At 32.0% G+C, this 21,995-nt stretch overlaps 2 protein-coding genes and 1 pseudogene across 5 annotated transcripts; 1 reads left to right on the top strand and 2 right to left on the bottom strand.

Moving 5' to 3' along the window:
• Positions 1 to 1,371: 1,371 nt before the first annotated feature.
• Positions 1,372 to 3,295, bottom strand: LOC18599116 (large ribosomal subunit protein eL6-like; annotated as a pseudogene). The gene is made up of 4 exons (XR_016026566.1): positions 2,854 to 3,295; positions 2,642 to 2,747; positions 1,773 to 1,954; positions 1,372 to 1,663 (listed from the first exon to the last, which is right to left on the bottom strand). The product of XR_016026566.1 is annotated as a large ribosomal subunit protein eL6-like (transcript).
• Positions 3,296 to 11,845: 8,550 nt separating this feature from the next.
• LOC18599115 (putative L-type lectin-domain containing receptor kinase S.5) lies at positions 11,846 to 14,217 on the top strand. 3 transcript variants are annotated; one of them, XM_018120552.2, is made up of 2 exons: positions 11,846 to 12,068; positions 12,151 to 14,217. In XM_018120552.2, the coding sequence occupies exons 1-2, from the start codon at positions 11,906 to 11,908 to the stop codon at positions 14,028 to 14,030; spliced, it is 2,043 nt and encodes a 680-aa protein (XP_017976041.2). In that variant the 5' UTR covers positions 11,846 to 11,905; the 3' UTR covers positions 14,031 to 14,217. The 3 variants fall into 3 exon arrangements, with proteins under 3 accessions (XP_017976041.2, XP_017976042.2, XP_088663023.1); XM_018120553.2 differs by having other exon boundaries at positions 11,918 to 12,051; XM_088806897.1 differs by having other exon boundaries at positions 11,920 to 14,217.
• A 575-nt stretch (positions 14,218 to 14,792) lies between these two features.
• On the bottom strand, positions 14,793 to 20,409 carry LOC18599114 (Cation efflux family protein). The gene is made up of 10 exons (XM_018120483.2): positions 19,594 to 20,409; positions 18,821 to 18,929; positions 18,282 to 18,321; positions 16,876 to 16,952; positions 16,666 to 16,754; positions 15,821 to 15,890; positions 15,691 to 15,729; positions 15,394 to 15,544; positions 15,207 to 15,296; positions 14,793 to 15,112 (listed from the first exon to the last, which is right to left on the bottom strand). Exons 1-10 carry the CDS (start codon positions 20,036 to 20,038, stop codon positions 15,011 to 15,013), a joined length of 1,212 nt encoding a protein of 403 aa, XP_017975972.2. The 5' UTR covers positions 20,039 to 20,409; the 3' UTR covers positions 14,793 to 15,010.
• Between the last annotated feature and the right edge of the window lie 1,586 nt (positions 20,410 to 21,995).

Genomic DNA, 21,995 nt, shown 5'->3' with positions numbered 1-21,995 from the left:
TTCCAAAACAAAAGCGTAAGTCGTTAAGAAACAAACGCCATCAACAATTTTATAATGCCAATTAGCAGCAAATGACTAGCAAATATAGACAATAAAGTGGGTCAAAATAAAAAAAAAAAAATTAACCAGAAAGAAGTAAGCCGAAATGTGAACTTAATTAATAATGATGTAGGATATTAATAGATCCACTTGCAAAGTTTCTCTTCGGCTGCATTAATGCTAAAGGAAGTATGGAAGCAGATTCTGTACTGCTTCAATGAACTAGAGATTTGGTGATTGGTATTATGACCAGAACAAGGCTGTTTGACTAAATTGATGGACAAATATTTCCTGTTCTTCGTAATCTTACAGGGAGTAGTTTTATTTACCGCCTGACGGAGGGAAAGTGTCTCCAAAGGAATTTCCAAGAACCAAATGACTTCGGCAAGGGCCTGCATAGCTACTTAATCAGGACCGAGGGGACCATGGACCCCCGGAATCTCCAAATCCTACATTTTGGTCTTGCAAATCAGGCCAAATCCAAAGGCTTGGAAATATTGGCCCCAAGACTGCTAACTAAGAGCTGTCAGTGTAAATATCAGCTAACCCGTCTGGTTTAAATAAGGATTATCGTCTCTTCATTGAGAAAAAAGAAAGAAAGAAAATATCTCACATCCCTGATCAATCCAACTCAAATATCGAACCCTTCATTAAATATCTTGTATTTCAATATTATCACACAGACATTTAAATTCCCAAAGGCTCAAGAACTTTAATAATGGATTTGAATTCCCAAAGGCTCAAGAATTTTAATAATGGAAAAATCTATACTATATATAACAGAAAGTCCCAATAAGAAAGCTTTAAGAGGGGTTGTGAGGTTTGAACAAGGCTTTCAACGGGAGGGATATGAACTGGACAGACCGTGTGCAGCGCAAAGGTTTAGGGGATGTCAAGTCTCCATCCCAGAAAAGACGGTAAACCGTACGATTAAGCAGAGCAGAGAGCAAAATAGTGGAGTAAATCTACAATAACATGATTGCTATCTCAAGTCAATGCTAGAATTCCTTATCCTAAGCGGTCATTGATTCATATTATTTTTCTTTGTGGAAACGCTTTCACTGGTCCATTCTTCGATTAATTCAAGGTTCATGAAATCCATCATTTACAACAATGTCTTCACCTTATTCAAAATAAATTGACATTTTGTTACTTATTTTCCTCGTCCTTGTTCCACCTTTGAAAAAGCTATATGTATTTCCTATTCGTCTCCTCTTCTTTTCTCGCATGGAACAAACATGTCGGTTTAACTCTCACACTTTATTCATAAATTTGTGGAAACCATACCATCAGTATTTTCATAAGAGACCTAAGAGCCAAACTGACCACAGGTTGCGGAAGGAAAACTGATGACATAACCAAAGGATTAGTCAGGAAAACTGAAGTACTTGCATACAAAAGATGGTAACTCAGGGTTTAGGTTTTGCCCATATACCATCTGATAGTACAACCAAATGCAAAATTCCATCTAAAAGACAAGTTCATGAGGTTTCATGCCAGACTTCAGCGAAAATCTTGCCGCAAGGTAGGCCTTCAAGTCTGGGACTCCCTCAATGGACTTTATCAAAGAGGCATCAACAGCTTTCTGGTCTTCTTTCTTGTCATCTGGTAGTTTCCTCTTATCCTGCATTTTTTTGAGGAAACGTAAAAGAGTAGATAATCAGCACATTTAATTAAATGAACCTGATTAGGACTGCTTAAGTTATAATAAAAAGAAGGAAAAACTAACAAACCTTTTTTTCAGCTTCAAAAAACTCTCCCTCACCCTTCTTCTTCTTTTTTTCTACTTCCTTGGCAAAGTACTTGTCATCAAACTTCTCTTCATTAACTCCTGAGATGTCAACCTTAGTGGAAGTAGCAATGACATAGGATTGGTTCACACGCCTTAAAGGAACACCATTAATCTTGAAAGGTCCTGCAATAAAATGAAATTCCCAAATTTAAGCAAAGCACCAGCACAAATCATGACAGAAGTTCAAAAGAGAAGAGAACCACTGTTTATGATGAACATCCAACACATAATGAAAACCTAGCCCCATAAACCACAATAGGCAAATGTAGATACCAAGCACAAATGAGTAAAATACAAGTAAAGCATCAAGTTTTTATGATAGCAGCACTCAATTTCCAGCATATTGAATTTCGAATGGGTTCTGCTATAACAGTCTCTAACCTATATACATGAATATGTCAAAACTAAAAAGTACAAGTACGAAAATTATAATAAAACCTTATGCTTCTTCTAGAACTAAAACAAAAATCTATTTAAGCATTCATACCACTGCTAATACTTATGAAGACATATTGTGGCATAGAGAAATCAATAAGAAAGGTTTTATCACAGTTGTCATACACCCAATTTGTTATCGAATTCAGTGAATCATTCTTTATTGGGTTAAGTATTAGCTGCAACTGCTGTAAATATACATTTGCACAGTTACTGCTTTCATTTCAACAACAAAAATTCCCTATAATCATTCTGCAAAAGAACAGTGCCAATAACAGACATTGGACAGCAGTAAAATATGTAAAAGAAAAAAAAATGCTTTAGATAAACGATATTACTATGAGATAAAACAAGAGAGAAAAAAGAAAATCTTACCAGTAACCAGAAGAAGCCCAGATGTAAGTTGCTTCAAGAAAACAACTCTCTTCCCCATAAACCTCCAGCCAACAAAATCAACACTGTCCCTGGAGTAATGCTCGTTCTAAACAAATAAAAAAAAAGACCATAAAAAACAAACCCCAACAATAAGAAACATATCATCAGAGATCTATAAAGAAAAGAAAAAAAAATTCATTTCAGTAGAGAACCTGAGCTTGGTGGGTTTAGGCTTGCGCTTATTAAGAAGGGGCTTTTTGACATCATCAGCGGGGTAAAACTTGGGTAGCTTCTCCGGGGCAGCGGCTGCCTTAGGCTTGGGGTCATGGCGGGGGAGGACGCCACCGTTTTTGGCCTTGATGGCCCAAAGGCCACGCTTGTGGTACATCTTAGACCGAGAATACTTACCTACGCCACGAATCAGATCAGGGTTTCGGGTCTTAAGAGGGGTTTTCCTTTTCGCCGCCATTTCCTCGCTAAACCTTTTGCTCTGCTGCGCCTGTTCTTGTGACTTTTAAGATTGGAAAAGTTGTTAATAACAGAACTCTAAAACCCCACTTTGCTCTGCTGCTGTTGCTGCTCTTAGGTCGCTAAGAACAGAACTCTAAAATGCTTTGTATTGCAAAACGAGGGTTTTTTTTTTGGTTTTTTGATCTTGGCCTTCATTGGTCGGGCTAAGGGCCAAGGGCTAAGGGGTCTTCCTTTGCTTTGGGTACTTGGATATCACTTGCAAGTAATTAAATTGTTTAGAGGTGTTTCATTTTAGCAATTTTAAGATAGTAAACACCATTTACATCCATAAGATTTGTTATCCTCGATTTTATATGTTGAATAACCTTCTTGCCCTTTTTCTGCTCAACTAAGCATTGAGAATTTTTCTCTTCCTGTCAGTACATAAACTCTTCTCAGTTCCAATTTTGAAAATAGGCCGATTCTACCAACCGGTTAGCCAATTTTTTTCTCCCTATAGAAATAAGTGTTAGCTATGTTGATTTTGATTGATGATGAAAAATACCAATGAAATTTCCTTTCTAATGGTTAGTTTTATGTAAATAAAAATTATTCAAAGCATGCATTCCCAAGATTTCTAAATTACATTTGGGCAAAATGTCTGTAGTTATCTAAATTTTTATTAGAGCTTTCTTTTGAGTAGTACAGAAAATAAAATATTTTCTATATGTGCCATGCATATATGTAATATTTGGCTAATAAAATGATTTGTATCATTTCAAAGGTGAGGCTTTGAAGAGAACGGTAGCTACCAAGGTCAGATTTTGATGAAAGGTTCTCATGATATGGCTGCTTGTGCTAAGCAAGATATAGATGCTTGTGAGAGAATGAAAAATCTAGTATGTTGGTGAAATTGAGGGGTCATCAAGGTTCTTTCTTGATAAAGTCGATTAGTGTCATTGACTTGATGGCAACAAACATGCGCTAGCTGTTTTTGGAACCATATATTGGACCATGCCTAATTCGTAATGTGAAGTCGAGGTAGTTTTGGGAAGAATTATGCTTGAAGAGTTGTTAGAGGTGTTAAAAAGTAAGTGTAATTGAAGAGTTGCGATTAAGTGCAATTAGTGGAAGAAATTTAAAAAGTTTGAATTAAAGAAAAAATGGAGATTTATTAAGTCTCACATTGCCTAGAACATGAAACCTTATATGATTAAGATTCTAACTTATGCACAACATTGAGAAATGTTCTACTTTAAACTTTTGTATTATAAAGTAAGGTCTGTAAGATTAGAAGATAATTATTGCTTTTAAAAGCTTTAAAGGAATACTTTATAACTCTGTCTTTTGTTATGAAACTTCAAATAGAGTTAGAGTTAGTGTGAGTGTGTGATTCTTGTAAAATTATTAAAGGATGTAAAAGGGTCTTTAGTATTGAAAGATTTTGTTATGTTTTAATGTTAGAATTATTTCATTTCATAGACTTTAAGTAAAATATCAAATAACATAGATTTTATATTTTTCTATTCGCTTAAATTTCATTGAGTTTTATCTTTTATTATTTATTGACCAATTTTCATAACACCTACCGTTTTCAATCAAGTAAGCAATCTAGGGTTTGACATGTTTGGCGTAAGAACTTAAGACGAAATTTTTCTCATTTTGTCTACACATAAATTCTTCCAAATAATTCCAATTTTGAAGAAAACCCATTCTCCCTACCGGTTTAATCACTTTTTCTCTCTTTAAAAGGAAATTTAAGCTATATAATAATATAAAAATATGGGCTTCGTTTCAAATTAGAATTATTTAGACGAATTTATGTACTGACAAAATGAGAAAAAAAGAAGTTTGTTTATTGATGTCAGTAAGCCTAAAGAGCTTAAAAGGCCCACGAAACCTATCAGTAAGGAAATGGTTATATGGCTCTATTTGTTAATGAATCATGTTAACAAATATTCCAGTCCTTTATATCAACACAAGTTATTCTTCTGACTTAAAAAGTCTTAAAAACTTTCTAAACTCTCCTCCAAACTTCAAAGTAATCGCATGCATGTAACCAGCTCTGTTTTACGATTGACATATTGTGTTAGTCGGTCTCCTAGGAACGACAACCTTTCATAATCACTCACTAATCAAAGTTCAAAGTTCAAAGTTCAAACATTTCCTAGCAATTTAGAAATTACAATATAAAAAAAAAAAAAAACCCAGCTGCATGCAGGATTATGCAGTCTCAAACACAAATCGGAGACCAGTCTTTGAGCTATATGGTCCACATATCACCTAATATACAGTGGATATTATCTCTACTTTCTTTTTCTACATAAAAGATTACTGCATCATACCCCCACCATTTTCATTCCTTACAGAACTCAAGCCATGATTTCTTGTAAATTAACCTTCTCAGTTCTATTTGAGTTTGTAGAGAGATAAACCTTTCAGGTTCTTTTTCGTTTTAGGTCTACCTCAAAAAAGCTCCTTTTCAATGGTTGTAAAGAGTTTATGAACGTTTTTTTTGCAGTTAAAAGGGTAAAAAAGAAATACACCCAAACTTCCAAAGACAGAAATACTTAGATGGATCATGCCCAACTCGACACGGCCCGTTAACATATAAGGGGCCTTCCTTTGCTTTGGGTACTTCGATATCACTTGCAAGTAATTAAATTGTTTTAGTGGTGTTTCATTTTAGCAATTTTAAGATAGTAAACACCATTTACATCCATAAGATTTGTTATCCTCGATTTTATATGTTGAATAACCTTCTTGCCCTTGTTCTGCCCAACTAAGCATTGAGAATTTTTCTCTTCCTGTCAGTACATAAACTCTTCTCAGTTCCAATTTTGAAAATAAGCCAATTCTACCAACCGGTTAGCCAATTTTTTTCTCCCTATAGAAATAAGTGTTAGCTATGTTGATTTTGATTGATGATGAAAAATACCAATGAAATTTCCTTTCTAATGGTTAGTTTTATGTAAATAAAAATTATTCAAAGCATGCATTCCCAAGATTTCTAAATTACATTTGGGCAAAATGTCTGTAGTTATCTAAATTTTTATTAGAGCTTTCTTTTGAATAGTACAGAAAATAAAATATTCTCTATATGTGCCATGCATATATGTAATATTTGGCTAATAAAATGATTTGTATCATTCAAAGGTGAGGCTTTGAAGAGAACGGTGGCTACCAAAATAAGATTTTGATGAAAGGTTCTCATGATATGGATGCTTGTGCTAAGCAAGATATAGATGCTTGTGAGAGAATGAAAAATCTAGTATGTTGGTGAAATTGAGGGGTCATCAAGATTCTTTCTTGATAAAGTCAATTAGTATCATTGACTTGATGGCAACACACATGCATTGGCCGTTTTTGGAACCATATATTGGATCATGCCTAATTCCTTATGTGTAGTCGAGGTAGTTTTGAGAAGAATTATGCTTGAAGAATTGTTTGAGGTGTTGGAAAGTAAGTGTAATTGAAGAGTTGCAATTAAGTGTAATTAGTGGAAAAAGTTTAAAAAATTTGAATTCAAGAAAAAATGGAGATTTATTGAGTTTCAAGTCGCCTAGAACGTGAAATTTTATAAAATTAAGATTCTAACTTGCATACAATATTGAGTAATTGTATCTACTTTAAATTTTGGTATTATAAAGGAGGGTCTGTAGGGTTAGAAGATAAGCATTGCTTTTAAAAGCTCTAAAGGAATACTTTGTATATGTATCTTTTGTTACAAGACTCTAAGCAGAGTTAGAGTTAGTGTGAGTGTGTGATTCTTGTAAAGCTCTTAAAGGATGTAAAAGGGTCTTTAATATTGAAAGATTTTATTATATTTTAATGTCAGAATTATTTCATTTTATAGACTTTAAGTAAAATATCAAATAAACTAAATTTTGTATTTTTCTATTCACTTAAATTTTATTGAGGTTTATCTTTTATTATTTATTGAACAATTTTCATAACACCTACCGTTTTCAATCAAGTAAGCAATCTAGGGTTTGACATGCTTGGCATCGGAACTTAAGACGAAACCGTCCATATAATTCCAATTTTGAAGAAAACCGATTCTCCCTATCGGTTTAATCACTTTTTCTCTCTTTAAAAGGAAATTTAAGCTATATAATAATATAAAAATGGGCTTTGTTTCAAAATTAGAATTATTTAGATGAATTTATGTACTGACAAAATGAGAAAAAAAAAATTTGTTTAATGATATCAGTAAGCCTAAAGAGCTTAAAAAGCCCACGAACCCATCTGTAAGGAAATGGTCATATGGCTCTATTTGTTTAATGAATCACGTTAACAAATATTCCAGTCCTTTATATCAACACAAGTTATTCCTGACTTAAAAGGTCTTAAAACTTTTTAAACTCCCCTCCAAACTTCAAAGTAATCGCATGCATGTAACCGGCACTGTTTTACGATTGACGTATTGTGTTAGTCGGTCTCCTAGGAATGACAACCTTTCATAATCACTCACTAATCAAAGTTCAAAGTTCAAACATTGCCTAGCAATTTAGAAATTAGAATATAAAAAAAGAAAACCAGCGACATGCAGGATTATGCAGTCTCAAACACAGATCGGAGACCAGTCGATGAGCTATACGGTCCACATATCACCTAATATACTGTGGATATTATCTCTACTTTCTTTTTCAACATAAAAGATTACTGCATCACACCCCCACCATTCTCATTCCTTACAGAACTCAAGCCATGATTTTTTGTAAATTAACCTTCTCAGTTCTATTTGAGTCTGTAGAGAGATAAACCTTTCGGGTTCTTTTTCGTTTTAGGTCTACCTCAAAAAGGTTCCTTTTCAATGGTTGAAAAGAGTTTATGAACCTTTTTTTTTTGTAATTAAAAGGGTAAAAAAGAAATACACCCAAACTTCCAAAGACAGAAACAATTAGATGGATCATGCCCAACTCGACACGGCCCGTTAAATAATAGTATTGGGCCAAAACGGCCTGTTAACGCACCGGCTAATTGATTTAGCGAGCCCACTACCTCTAAATCAACACCTACAGATCGTTCAATATGGAGCGTGGCGCCTTGACCATTTGAGTTGCGAGGTAAAGCTGGTTACCTTGAAAAGGAAAAAGTCGTGAGTCCATTCTGTGGGAACAGCCGACAAATCAAAGAGCTCATAATTAATCAAGCATTCGGATTTTGACCTGATGATTGCATCATGTAACCAACCCGTCTGACGGAAATTGAAACGAAGTTACCTTCCACGTTGTCCATTGTGGAAAATAGATGAAGTAATATTAATTAATAGCAGTAAAGCAGAACACGCGCTCCAATGAAAAACAACACGAGCTAATAATATATGTTGGAATTCAATTTTTTAAATATAACATGATATGCAGATATTACTTAGTGAAATACTTGGTACAAAAAATGGGTCGTTGGCGATGGCATTGACCATCATTTGCTTTTAAATACCCAAACTTGACCTAATCTATCATTGGACAACAATTAAAAATTTATGAAGCAAGTTAATAACGTATTAGTTGACAATAATCATCGTTTATTTAGTCCACAAGTGTTTCAAACGAGAGTAGTTTATTTATATTTTTGTAAATCTCTTGTCCCTTTTGACAATAGCCTGGCCAACGACCCTTCAATTTGATCACTTTCTGATCGTATGTACGTACCCAGCACAAGTCACTGTACCGAACGCGGAAGCTCAAATTGGGACATCCATATTAATTGTTTATAGTCGCTTTCTACTTTCTACTTTCTACTGTCTACCAAACCCAGTGGATGTTTGGCATCTTTTGTGTTCGTACAAAACTTTCCTGTTTATGGTATAAAGAATTATTATTTTCTAAATAAATCATATAATTTTTAAAATTTCCAAATGAATTTATATATGATAATTAATTAGTCATTTAATAATTATGTTAATTTTTTTTATTCTAACTTATCTATACATGTAACAATTAACTGCACATTTGGTATGAAAAATAACTAAGCTATTCTCTCTTCTATTCTCATGTGATATTTTTTCTCATATTTGGTTGACAATTATATCAAGGAATAGCTATTCTTTAAAATTAGTTAAAAATTAGGTTAACTAAACCCACCTTTTTCCTTAATATTAGCTATTCCATGTTTGATGGAATAGCTTCAAAACATGTTAAGACTAAATTACCCCTCATAAATTTAAAAATTTACAATCCTACCTATATTAATATTTGTAAATAAAATATTAATAATTAAATTATAAATAAAATATTAATATTTAACTAATCAATTATTAATATTTTAAATAAATTATAAAACTTTTGAAAAAATAAAATAAAAGTAAACAATAGTAATAATAATTAAATTATAAATAAAATATTAATATTTTAAAAATTAATGATTTAATTATAAATAAGATGTTAATATTTAAATTATTACTTATTAATATTTTAATAAATTATATATTATTGCTATTTAAAAAATAAAATATAAATAAATAATCATACTAACATTTAAATTATAAATGAAATATTAGTATTTTATAAAATGATTAAATTATTAATAAAATATTAATATTTAAATGATCTATTATTAATATTTTTAATAAATTATTCACATTTAAACAATAAAATAAAATAAAAATAAATAATCATAATAACATTTAAATTATAAATAAAATATTAGTGTTTAAAAATTAATGATTAAATTATAAATAAATTATAAAATATTAATATTTAAAAAATAAAAAATAAATAACCATATTATCATTTAAATTATAAATAAAATATGAATACTTTATAAACATTTAAATTATAAGTAAAATATTCATATTTAAATGATAAATTATTAATATTATAAATAAATTATCAATTATTAATATTTAAGAATAAAATAAAACAAAATGATTGATCATCATAATATTTAAATTAAATAAAATATTAATATTTTACAATATTAATGATTAAATTATACATAAAATATCAATATTTAAATGATCAAATATTAATATTTTAAATAAATTATCAATTATTAATATTTAAAAAATAAAATATTAATATTTAAATTTTCAGTTATTAATATGCAAAAATAAAATATAAAATATAAAAGGAATCATAATAATATTTAAATTAAATAAACATTAATATTTTAAAATGTTAATGATTAAATTATAAATAAAATATTAATATTTTAATTTAAAAATTATTAATATTTTAATTACATTATAAATTATTAATATTTAAAAATAAATAAAATAAATAATCATATATAAAATAAAATGTATTTTTATCTTTTTATTTTCTATTCATTTCTTATTTCAAAGCTTTTGTTACAAACCAAATATTGCAATATGTTATAATAGTTATTCTTATTTTATTCCATTCGTTATACCAAACTATATAATAACTATTCTATTATATTTCTTTTTCATTCTACTCCCACATAATAACTATTTTATCACATTCTATCTATTCCGTCAATCAAATGTACCCTAAGTCCACCTACATAGGTTAGTTGAAGTGGTGAAGAGAGACTGTTTTTTCTTTATCAATTAGGCTTTGATCTTTGTAAAGAGAATTTTGAAAGTAAAATTCTGAATATATTAAAGTCATGAAAAATTTTAAATTATAAATAAAAGAGCAATTCTCTAAATTTAACTCGTGAATTTTACATTGAGTGTTGAGTAATTAAAAAGCTTTTTCTATAATAAAAATAAAAGTTTCAACTTGAAATAGTAAACTGTCTATGATTATCCTTTGAAAATTTACGTGTTATAATCTGAAAATGTCATTATCAATGAAATTTCCACGCTGATTTTGATATTTTTATAAAGAAAATATGATAATATAAGTAATTCAAGTGAATTTGATGGAGGGTCACTTTTAATTGTACCATCCCATACTGAAGAGGCAAAAAGCATGGATTCTTGGTTGTCCTGCACTCATGATGGAAGTGGAAGTGAACGAATGAAAGGATACTTGGACTTTGTCAATGAAATGAAACTTGGAAGAATCCATAATTTAGGCAGCAAAGAGGAAAGACACATGCAAGCTAGCCAATTCAACTATGGTTGCTGATATATCCTAATTTAATATTAATGGCGGGCTTGAATGACTATTTTAGTTTGAATTTGGAGAATTTTAATTTGACGTAATATCAAACCGAATTTAAATTATTTAAAGAATTTAAATAAGTTTTTATATTTTTATTTTGAATCAAATTAATTTTTATATTTTTATTTTGAGCTAAATAAATGCTTAAATATTTATTTTGAATCAAATGAGTCATTATAACTAATGATTAATTTAATCAAAATATCATTTGTTATTTTATACTTCGTGAACCTAACATGATATGCTAAAATATCATAATTGATGATGATATGATATGTTAATATATAATAACTTATGATGACATAATATATTAGTTTGACATGATAACAAGATCATATGTTATTTTTCATCTTTTACATCAACATCATATAGATATAAAATGATAAATAGCATTTGAGTTAATGACAAATAATTAATTATTAATTATAAAAACTTATTTGACTTAAAACAAAAATATAAAAACTTGATTAAATGTAATAAAAAATAAAAATTTATTTAAAATTTTAAAAATAATTTAGAGACTTATTCAAACTTTATGATTGAGGTGGTTTCAAACCCATTTAAGGTTTCTTATTTTTAGACCCCAAATTAATTCAAAGGTTTTTTTTTTTTCTTTGAAGATTAAGTCTTTGCTTGTCCAATTTAGCATTCAGACACGATTACCATGTGGCTTTCTGATTCAAGTCTCTACCTTGACCAAAAGTTACATTAAGTTTCGACGAAGATTCTGTCGTCTATGAACAACTTCATCCCTCAGAGTGACCAAAATATCCCCAGTCATAATACAAAATCCTCCATTATTCTTCACTGCCTCAAACTTATTTTGCCAGGCATTAAGAGAATCTCGTTAAATCAACCCTGTCCTTTCCTTATTCAGTTGCAGTATGGCCACTTCGCCGGTAGTCAAGCTTTTATTAGTTTTAATTGCCCTCTTTGGGGCTGCTTGCACTAATGTTCAGTGCTTTTATTTTAACTTTCCAGATTTCCAGGATGAAGACAGAAAAGATCTCGATCTGAGTGAGAATTCCACTATATTCAGAGATGCGATGCAAGTTACACCTGACCTTAACGGAGACATTACAAATACACCTGGAAGGGCCTACTATGGAAAGAAGTTCAGGCTCTGGAGCAAAAAGAAAGGAATAGCATCTTTCAATTCTACTTTTGTGATTAATATCAGTAACAAAGACTCACCGGAAGTTGGGGAAGGTTTGGCTTTTGTACTAACTGCAGATAAGAGTGTTCCGGGGAATAGCTATGGGCAATGGCTCGGGATGGTCAACGCAAGCACAAATGGAACCTCTCAAGCCAGGATAGTCGGCGTGGAGTTTGACACAAGGAAGAGCTATGAGGAAGATCTTGATGATAATCACGTAGGCTTGGATATCAATAGTTGTTACTCAATTTTACAAGAGTCGTTGAGTAGCTATAATATTAACCTTTCAGTAGGTGTTGATGTGCGGGTAGTTGTTCAATATGATGGCAAAAACTTGACTGTTTTTATTTCCAAAGGAAATGAAACGGTGAACGCAACGAGTCCTGCATTTTCAGTGCCTCTTGACCTCTCAGCATATCTCCCGGAAAGTGTTTATGTGGGATTCTCAGCTTCGACTGGCAATTTCACACAACTGAATTGTGTAAGAGCTTGGGAATTCCAGGGTTTAGATGTTGATGAGGATTCAAATTTGTTGTGGGTTTGGATTGCTGTTCCAGTTATTTCTCTGGCTTTAATCAGTGGGCTTGCTTTTTACATGTACTGGAGTGGGAGATTCAAAAAGGATGATCTGGAAGGGGCATACCCAAATATAGAAGATCATATTAAGAGCTCCACTGCGCCGAGAAGGTTCCGGTTGAAAGAACTAAAAAGAGCAACGGGCAATTTTAATCACAAGAACAAGCTTGGAAAAGGTGGATTCGGGACAGTCTATAAGGGAATTTGGAAAGAAAAGGAGGTAGCTGTCAAAAGAGTCTCCAAAAAATCAAACCAAGGAAGTCAAGAGTTCATAGCCGAGGTCACAACAATCGGAAACCTCAACCACAAAAATCTTGTGAAGCTGATCGGATGGTGCTACGAAAACCGTGAGCTCCTTCTTGTTTATGAATACATGCCAAATGGAAGCCTCGATAAATTCATATTCTATGATGAGAAAGCAGGCATAGAGGAATCAAACCAACCAACACTCAGCTGGGAAACTAGGCTCATCATAATAAAAGGAGTCGCAGAGGCACTAGACTATCTTCATAATGGCTGTGAGAAGAGAGTGCTTCACCGGGACATAAAATCTAGCAACATAATGCTGGATTCAGAGTTCAATGCTAGGTTGGGGGATTTCGGATTGGCAAGAACCATTCAGCAAAGAGAAAAGACACACCACTCAACAATAGAAATTGCAGGCACACCAGGTTACATGGCCCCGGAAACTTTTCTTATTAGCAGGGCGACAGTCGAGACCGATGTTTATTCATACGGTGTTCTTCTCCTGGAAGTTGTCTGTGGAAGAAAGCCTGGTAATCAAAGTGAGCTGAATAATTATAACAATAGCATTGTGAATTGGCTATGGGAATTTTACAGGAGAGGAAGGATTACTGATGCGGTGGATTCCAAGTTGGATGGAGACTTTGTGGACAAAGAAGTGGAGTCTGCACTTATCTTGGGTTTAGCCTGTTGCCATCCGAACCCACATTACAGGCCTTCTATGAGAACTGTTTTGGCGGTTCTTACAGGGGAAGCGGATCCACCTCAGGTTCCACATGAAAGGCCTTCATTTGTATGGCCAGCAATGCCCCCAGTTTTCAGCCAGTCAGATTACTCTCTGACAGGAAGCCAGTTCAGTACAATTTCTGATCTCAGCGGGAGATGAACCATGTGAGCTGAAGATCAGTTTGATTCTTTTCTGCATTGCTGCTCAACTAAAATTCTACAACTCGTCTTTTTGTCGATGGAGTAATTCGTGTCTATATCTGATTAAATGTTAAATTAGTGAAAAATATGTCTCCTTGTATTGATTTTCTTAAATGATGAAAACCAAGTGTAATTTGTGTTACCAATTTGATTACAATATTGTTTTATTCTCAGTAAACTGTTCGGTCAGTTCATTGAAAAATGGTTCGCTCTCGCTTCTATTGCATCGAAAGATGAAAATTATTATTTATTAGTAATTACAAAACCATTAAGAAAATTCCCCCTGCTTGAAGGTGCCATGAAATAAACCCTTTTCAGATTTAAAACAAATCATTCTTTGTTTTCCTTCCCACCTTTTAAAGACTTTAAAATGCAATCAAGTTACATTACATGTTACAACTTGTAACTCACAAGTAGAATATTAATCTCCTATAACCTTTTTGTTTTTTTTTTTTTAAATATGTTTTGTTAGTTATTATAATCTACGTATTCTATCAATTATAATTTCTAACTAGTATCTTTCCTTGTTTTGTTAAATTATTTTAATGATTGTATGCCAAATTCAAATTATTGAGCTATTTAAAATTTACTACACAATTTCCAAGTCCTTTGTAAATTACCTAACATTAAAAATTCTATAAATGCTAAAGAGTTTAATCAGGAAACATATGGGAAATTAATGATGCTAAGAACAACAGTAAACCAGAATATAGAATGAATATGAAAAAACATGTAGCACATGAAAGCCCACTACATTTGTTAATGAGAAAAATAATATAAATTCCTAAAAAATATTATTCTCTGAATGGTCATTTGACCCAAGAAGCAGATTCAAAAATCCTGTACTCCTAGTGTCTCCATTTAGGATTGGCAAAGTGACTCCAAGCACCAATCTCTTAAAATCAAAGCAAAATATAGGAAGAAAAAACAGCAGGTGGTTCATAGGTAATCAGTTTGCACTGTCAAATCATGTATTCCCAATTCATGGTACAAACTATGCACATACTCCAGTATTGGGCGATCATCCATCTCTTTCTTCATCTGCTCAAGTGTCAACCACAAACGCAACATTAACATGCAGCAATAATTTGTTGCCTTAAGAACAGCAGATGAGATGAATATTACGGTAGAATACCTGAAGTGAAATGGATCCAACGACATGACCGGGCACTAGTTCCCAAAACCGGGCTTGAGAAACTTCTGTAACATCTTCATGAGAAGTAATCTAAAATATATAGAAAATAAAATTATAATTCACAAAAAAAAGATGCATAAAGTTGACAAAAATTTTGCATAACAATATCAAAGGCAAAGGTAAACACCTGCCGCCAGTATTTGCTCAAAGCTGAAGATGGAATATTAGGTGGTGCCGTCTGAAGCAATACACCAGCAGTTGCTTTAAAAAGAGGCAAGACAAGCATGAAGACTGCACCCGAAACTAATCCCAAACACAAAACTTCAGCATTATTAACCCTGCAAGAAGGGAACAAAAATTACAAAACAAAAATGGAGAAAGGAGGAGGAAAAGGCCAAGTTTTTGTTGGAAGAAGGAGCAGGAGAGTTGACGTTTGGCTTGTTTATTCAGTAGCAGTTAATTTAAAATTGAAGCAAGAAATTACCCAAGAGACAGAAACCAGGATGCCAATATCAAACCTGCACTGAGAAAACACAAATGCACAGCAGCATAAGACAGAAGTAAACGATGAAAGAAGGAGCAGTCATCCGTAGATACAGAGGAGCACATCTCACCTGCGAATGGAATCTGCAAGAACATGCAAGCAAACTGAGTGGTAATTCATATCTTCAGGTTTCCTGTATACTGCAAGAAAAATATTCATGTAAGAATAATGCATGATCTCAAGCTCATGTTCAAAATTCTGGCAATCATAACCTTATGAAGCTCTAGGCTGTTATAATGCACCTAGACATATCAAGCATAACATAGCTAAATTGCCATGATTCAAACATAACATAGCTGCATCAGTGGCACACTTTCACAGACCACAGGAACGTAGAATACAAATGATCAAATACTACCATAAAAAAAAAAAAAAAAACAACAACAACATCATCATCCAGGTAAGCTAAAAGACCACCTAGACATATCAAGCATCTATTGCCACAATATGTAAGCCACAATATTAGCTAGGAAAATAAATGAATGAATGAAAAAGATAGTACAAACATAGGCAGTTAGAAGCAGAAGCTACCATCACAAACCGGCATTTTTTTTATTAATATATAGTTCATAAATTTATATCAAATATATAAACCATTTATCACCAGTTGAGGTCACCAGTCTACACATTCATCAACTCCAAAACAAATAGCCCTTTGTGCAATCCCCTTACTCAAAAGAGCAAAACCACTAGCCTCATCATGGATGGTTTTTCTAAAGTTATCACTTAAAATATATTTCAAAGCAATTAGATATTATTAGATCAATCTTTCTAAACTAAAACTAGAAGGGAATTGACCCCCTGACTTACGTTCTTTGGTCCATCCATGAACCTCATAACTGCATAAGCATTCTCAATTCATTTTAATTTGACATATAACATCTCAAAAATCAATAACCACAGCATCTGACTTACCAAGATTGATTCGAGCATAATTTCTAAAGAACCAAACGCCAATAAGATTCACCAATAGATTTGTCACCGCCGAAACAATCAAATAATGCCTATAAGCAACAAAAATTAGTAAATATGTTCAATTATGTTCTATCGTGTACTAATAAATTAGATTAGATAACAGCCAACGTATTGACTACTGTACTACCAATAAAAGGCAAGATGACTTACTTGTGCTCTGATTCATCTTGGATGAAAGCATGAAGTGCTTCCACAGCTAAGGAGAATGACATGAACAATAGAAACAGCTGTCTAAACAAGCAGCAGAATGAAGAATATCAAGATGTTAACCCATCTTATGTACTTATAATAAAATTGCTGAAATATTTCAAAGAACCAGAAGTACATGTAAAGCATAAGAGAACACAAAACACAAATACATTATGAGATCTGCATAAACTTGATAGCAGATAAACAAAACAAAGCAAGCCAGCAATTACTTTTAAAGACATAATTAGCATTCTTACAATTTCTTTCATTGATTTTTTATTTCCTTATCATAAAAAACAAAAAGCAAGCCAACAATTACTTTTTAAGACAAAATTGGCATCCCTTACAAATTCTTTCAAGGATTTTCTATTCCCTTATCATCATAGTCAATGAACAGTTGGCATTAATCAGTAGAACTAAACCCCGAGATAGAGGAAAGTCTATACACTTTCAAATAGCAAATCATTACAGTTAACTTCTACACAACCACAAAATACATCTAAACCCAAAAAGAGGAAAAAAGAAATAGAGCTGTAACATACATACATACATACATACATACATATATCTATATATATATATATATCCAATTTATTCTTTTCACTTTTATTTTCATTAAATATATCATTTCCTATACATTTTTTTATTATGAGTTATCATTACATGTAGTTTCCCAATTTTGCACATATTGATTCTTAATATTACATGATTCGTTCTTTTTTATTTTTTCACTTTTTGTATTGAAGATATTTAAATATATTGAGCGCATGAAGCATTATTAAAAGCATTGATTGACATAAAACTTTGTACTACAGTAACAATTTTGCAACATTTTGCAAAAAATTTGACCTATTTCACATTTCATTGATAAATACAAAAACATTAGTATTATTTTTGACTAAACAGATAACAATTTTTCTATATATTTTCATGATATATTCATCCAATATGATTCACATGCAAATTGTTCGTCTAGCAAGAGCTACTTCTTGGGCATTCTGCAATGACCATATTTTATATCTACAGGCATTTTAAACTGTGAAGCTTTGAGTAAAATACAGTACATATTATCTAGCTTTTATACGGATTATCTAAAATAAAAGCAACAAATTTCTAGTCCTCCTAGCATTTCAAACTTCGAAATTTAAATGCCACAGAAATCCATCAGAAGTCTCTTCCAACATGACTAACTCTAGTATGTTCAGCAGCTGAATTTTAAGGGACAATTTTTCTCATCCTTGTCCTCAGTCCATTGTACTTCAAACTTCATTAAAATGAAACTATAACATGAGCATTGGACAAATTGAGAGACTACAACTGAAACACGACATTTTGACAGAAAGAATGTTAAAAATCCATGTACTTACAGCATTGGTGAAAGCAGACAATACTTCAAGTCTTTGGTACCTGATGATGAAAAAATTACAACTATTAGGGCTCAATCATGTACAACAATACATCCAGTTTCCAAAAAATAACTTAAAAAAGAAAAAATTTCTTTGTCATTGCACAATTGATTTGGGAGAGGGAGGATCTGCATTTGAGACCTCCTTTTTAGAGGAGAGATAATGGCTACCAATTAAACTATGCCTTTTGCCACAAAATAACTAAGGGAACAATGGAAAACAATAGCACAACTGTAAAACAGCAAATGAATCTGCAGGGCAGGTGCATATGCGTGCATGTTTAAGTGTATTTATTCAAGGTTATCATGTTCTAGATAAAATAAATAAACTCAAGCGGAGGCAAATTTTCATGTAAATATGTTGGCAAATAATTAAAGTTAAAATAGTACCAAGAAAAGTAAAAACTGACTGGAAAAAAAGTAATCAACTCGACACTCCAAGTAGTAACAACAAAATTATACCAACTTTATCTCATGCAGGTAATTGTTGTATGATCTCACCCGTAAGTATAAACATGATCGGGCTTTCTTCGAGAAGTAGCCATTGCAAACAATGAAAATGTCAAGAGCCCACAGCCAAACGTCAAATGAAATGCATCAGATACCAAACCTGAAAAGACCAGCACAGCAACATAAAAAAAAACAGAGTAAATTTTAACTATAAAAACAGGAATCCTAAACTAAAAGCAAGAAGGAATTTAATTTAACCCAAGGTGATATTCTCGAGTGACCCTTTCCCCTTCTCTAAAAAATCAAAACGACATCAAAATTCAAAGCTGTATAAATTGTTCAAAAAAAAAATTGAGTATTGATAAATAGGGTTACAAATTGTCAGGAATACCACTGCAAATACGAGCATTAAGCATACACTCAATCACAAAATTTAAAATAAAACAAAAACTTGAATCAAAGTAATGGCCTAGTTCAATTGCAAAAATATCAGAACTACAAACAACAATCATAAGTGAGAATGACAAAAGCAGATAATTTGCAAGCAACTTGTGTTATTACATAGAAATAGCAAGTCAACTTTATAGACTAATTTTGATATGTTCACTTATATTTACAAAAATTCCACCAAAATTCTTTCAAACATATACATCCAGAAATGATTCTCTCCTCAATCCTATACAAACAAATACCAAAGTTAATTACGAATTGCTAAAACTACAATCATCACTATAATAATAACAACAATAATTTTTTTAAAAAAAGCTAAGCAGATTAATGCATAACAATTCGAAAACCGAACATAAAATAGATTAGAGACTCACCAATACGGCCCGTAAAGAGCCCAATCGCAAACTCAGCAGTAGAATACGCCACATTAAGTGAAATCATAATTAGCAACCTCTTCATTTGCCGGTTACCGGTTCTTATAACCCGAAAAATCCACAAAAACGAATCCAAAACCGATAATTTCTCCGCCACCGCCGATCTTTTAGCTTCCACAAGCCCTTCTTTTACTTCGTCAAAAGAGTAAAACCCTGGGGGTATGTCGATGCTTGAAGCAGTCCTCGATAGAAAAGGCTTCATTGAATCGTTGGAGAAGTTCGAAATCCTCGGCGTTTGAGGATCTTTCTGCGATTGGTGAAACGACGACTGCCGCGAAAACGCGTAACGCCGATCGCTTGCGTTGGTGAATCCGAAATCGGCGTTCCACGTATGAGGTGAATCGGGCTCTTGAGAGTAGTATTTGAATGATTTCTCTCTCTCCATAATTACAAAACACAAAAACAAACTATATTTTGCTTCAACAACCCTGATTAATTGACGATGGATCTTTAAATGAGAAGAAATTAGGCGCCATTGGATTTTGAATTACATATTACAATGCGAAATTTGAATGATTTAAGAACGGAAATAAGTAAAAAGAAAGGATTTTTTTGTTAAAAACGGAGTTTTCTCCCTTTAAATGGGAATTTGAGATTTTAAAAGCATGGAAAATTTTGGGCAATTGAGGGTTTTGTGATTGTAGAAAAATGAAAGAAAAAAGTCCCTGTTTTTGTTCAAAAGAAGACTCGAGGACTTAGGAGTCGGTCAAGTAACGGAGGGAGTTTTTAATAGCGTGTAACTATACCTGGGTTGCCTAACCTAAGTTTATGTTGGTCCCAGGTTTTAATGTTGGGACTTGGGACCATTAGAAGGGTTTTTATCCTCTGATCTTTAATATGATGATCAAATGACGGACCACATCTAGCTCATGATTAATTTCTGTACACCTTCACCTGTTGGCAGCCTTGCAAGTTTGTAACGTAGCGGCAATTAAACGGACGCAATTGGGAAGTTAACTTGGAACTATCAATCATAAAAATTATATTGATCTTTTTAAATTTTAATTGAAATTATATAAAAATTTATTAATTTTTAAAATACACACTTTATCTTAAATCTACAAATACTGTTAATAAAAATAATAAAAAATTAAAATATTTTTTCTTTTTTTATTTATTTAAAAAATTATTTTTATATTTTTAAAAAATAAAAAACACCTATCTATGCTCCCCTTATAAGGGAATCACCGGTGCTTCCCTTGGAGAGCTAGATTTGGGGCTTCCCGGCTCCCTTAGGGAGCCCACGCTCCCAAATTGGGCTCCCCTTGGGGAACCCGCCGCTCACTTAAGGAGCCCTGATCGAGCTCTCCAAGGGAAGCAACGAGTGCTCCCCAGTGAAAAGCCTTTTTTTTTTTTAATTAATAAAAAATAATAAAATTATATAATTATAATTATAAAAATTAATAAGGATAAATTATCTTTTTACTCTTATTATATCAATAACTTGGCGAAAATATTAACAGTTAATTAACGACTGAAAATACGTATCCAGAGAAAAATAACTTTTTGAAACGGGGTGTTCATTTTAAAAATTAATAAACGTGTAATTTCAATTAAAATTTGTGAAGATCAAGGTATTTTACTCAAAATATATTATATCTGCTCTTATTATACAATTTTTATATTAAACTTAAGTTCAAATCTCTTATTTAAAATTCAAATTTCCAAGACTTTTGTAAATCACCTAACATTAAAAAAAAATCTATCAATAATAAAAAATCTTGATTATGCAAATTTAGAAAAAAATGGATATGACTGTTGAAAGAAGAAAAATATCATTGGAGAGTAGCTTTGTTTATCTAAGAAGCCAATGGGTTTTTATGGCCAAAGTGAATGAACTAACCAATTAAATTAATCCGTCTTTGGTTAAGTAACTATCCTTACTTCTTTACTAGTATCTAATCTAATTCACTCGAGGTTTGTGATAAGAAAATTCAAATAACTTAAGAAAAGATATTAAAGGACTAATGAGTACGTTAATAGTAATAAACAGTGTTTATGACATATTTTAATTGCTCATGAAATTAGTACCAACTGTACACAACATATAATTAGGAGTTTGGTGGTGTTTGATGATAAAGTGCACGTATCATCTTGTTCGAGAGAGTTAGGTTTAAATTATTCATTTGCTATAAAACGCCTACGGAAAGAAAAAGAGATTTAAACCTTAACTTTTATTCTTATCAAGAAAATCAACTTGTATATGTACTTTGATTGTTGCCTATTCCCTTATTGTTGTTACTAAGTGATATTAATTTTAATTGAAGATGTATTTTTTTTATACATATGATTTTGAATTATATACAAAAAAATCTCTTTTCCGTCCCATAAAGTCCGATTTT

Source organism: Theobroma cacao, chromosome 5 (assembly GCF_053813885.1).
Source record: "Theobroma cacao isolate CCN51 chromosome 5, ASM5381388v1, whole genome shotgun sequence".
NCBI classification, from domain to species: Eukaryota; Viridiplantae; Streptophyta; class Magnoliopsida; order Malvales; family Malvaceae; genus Theobroma; species Theobroma cacao.
This window is presented reverse-complemented; position numbering and strand designations above follow the sequence as displayed.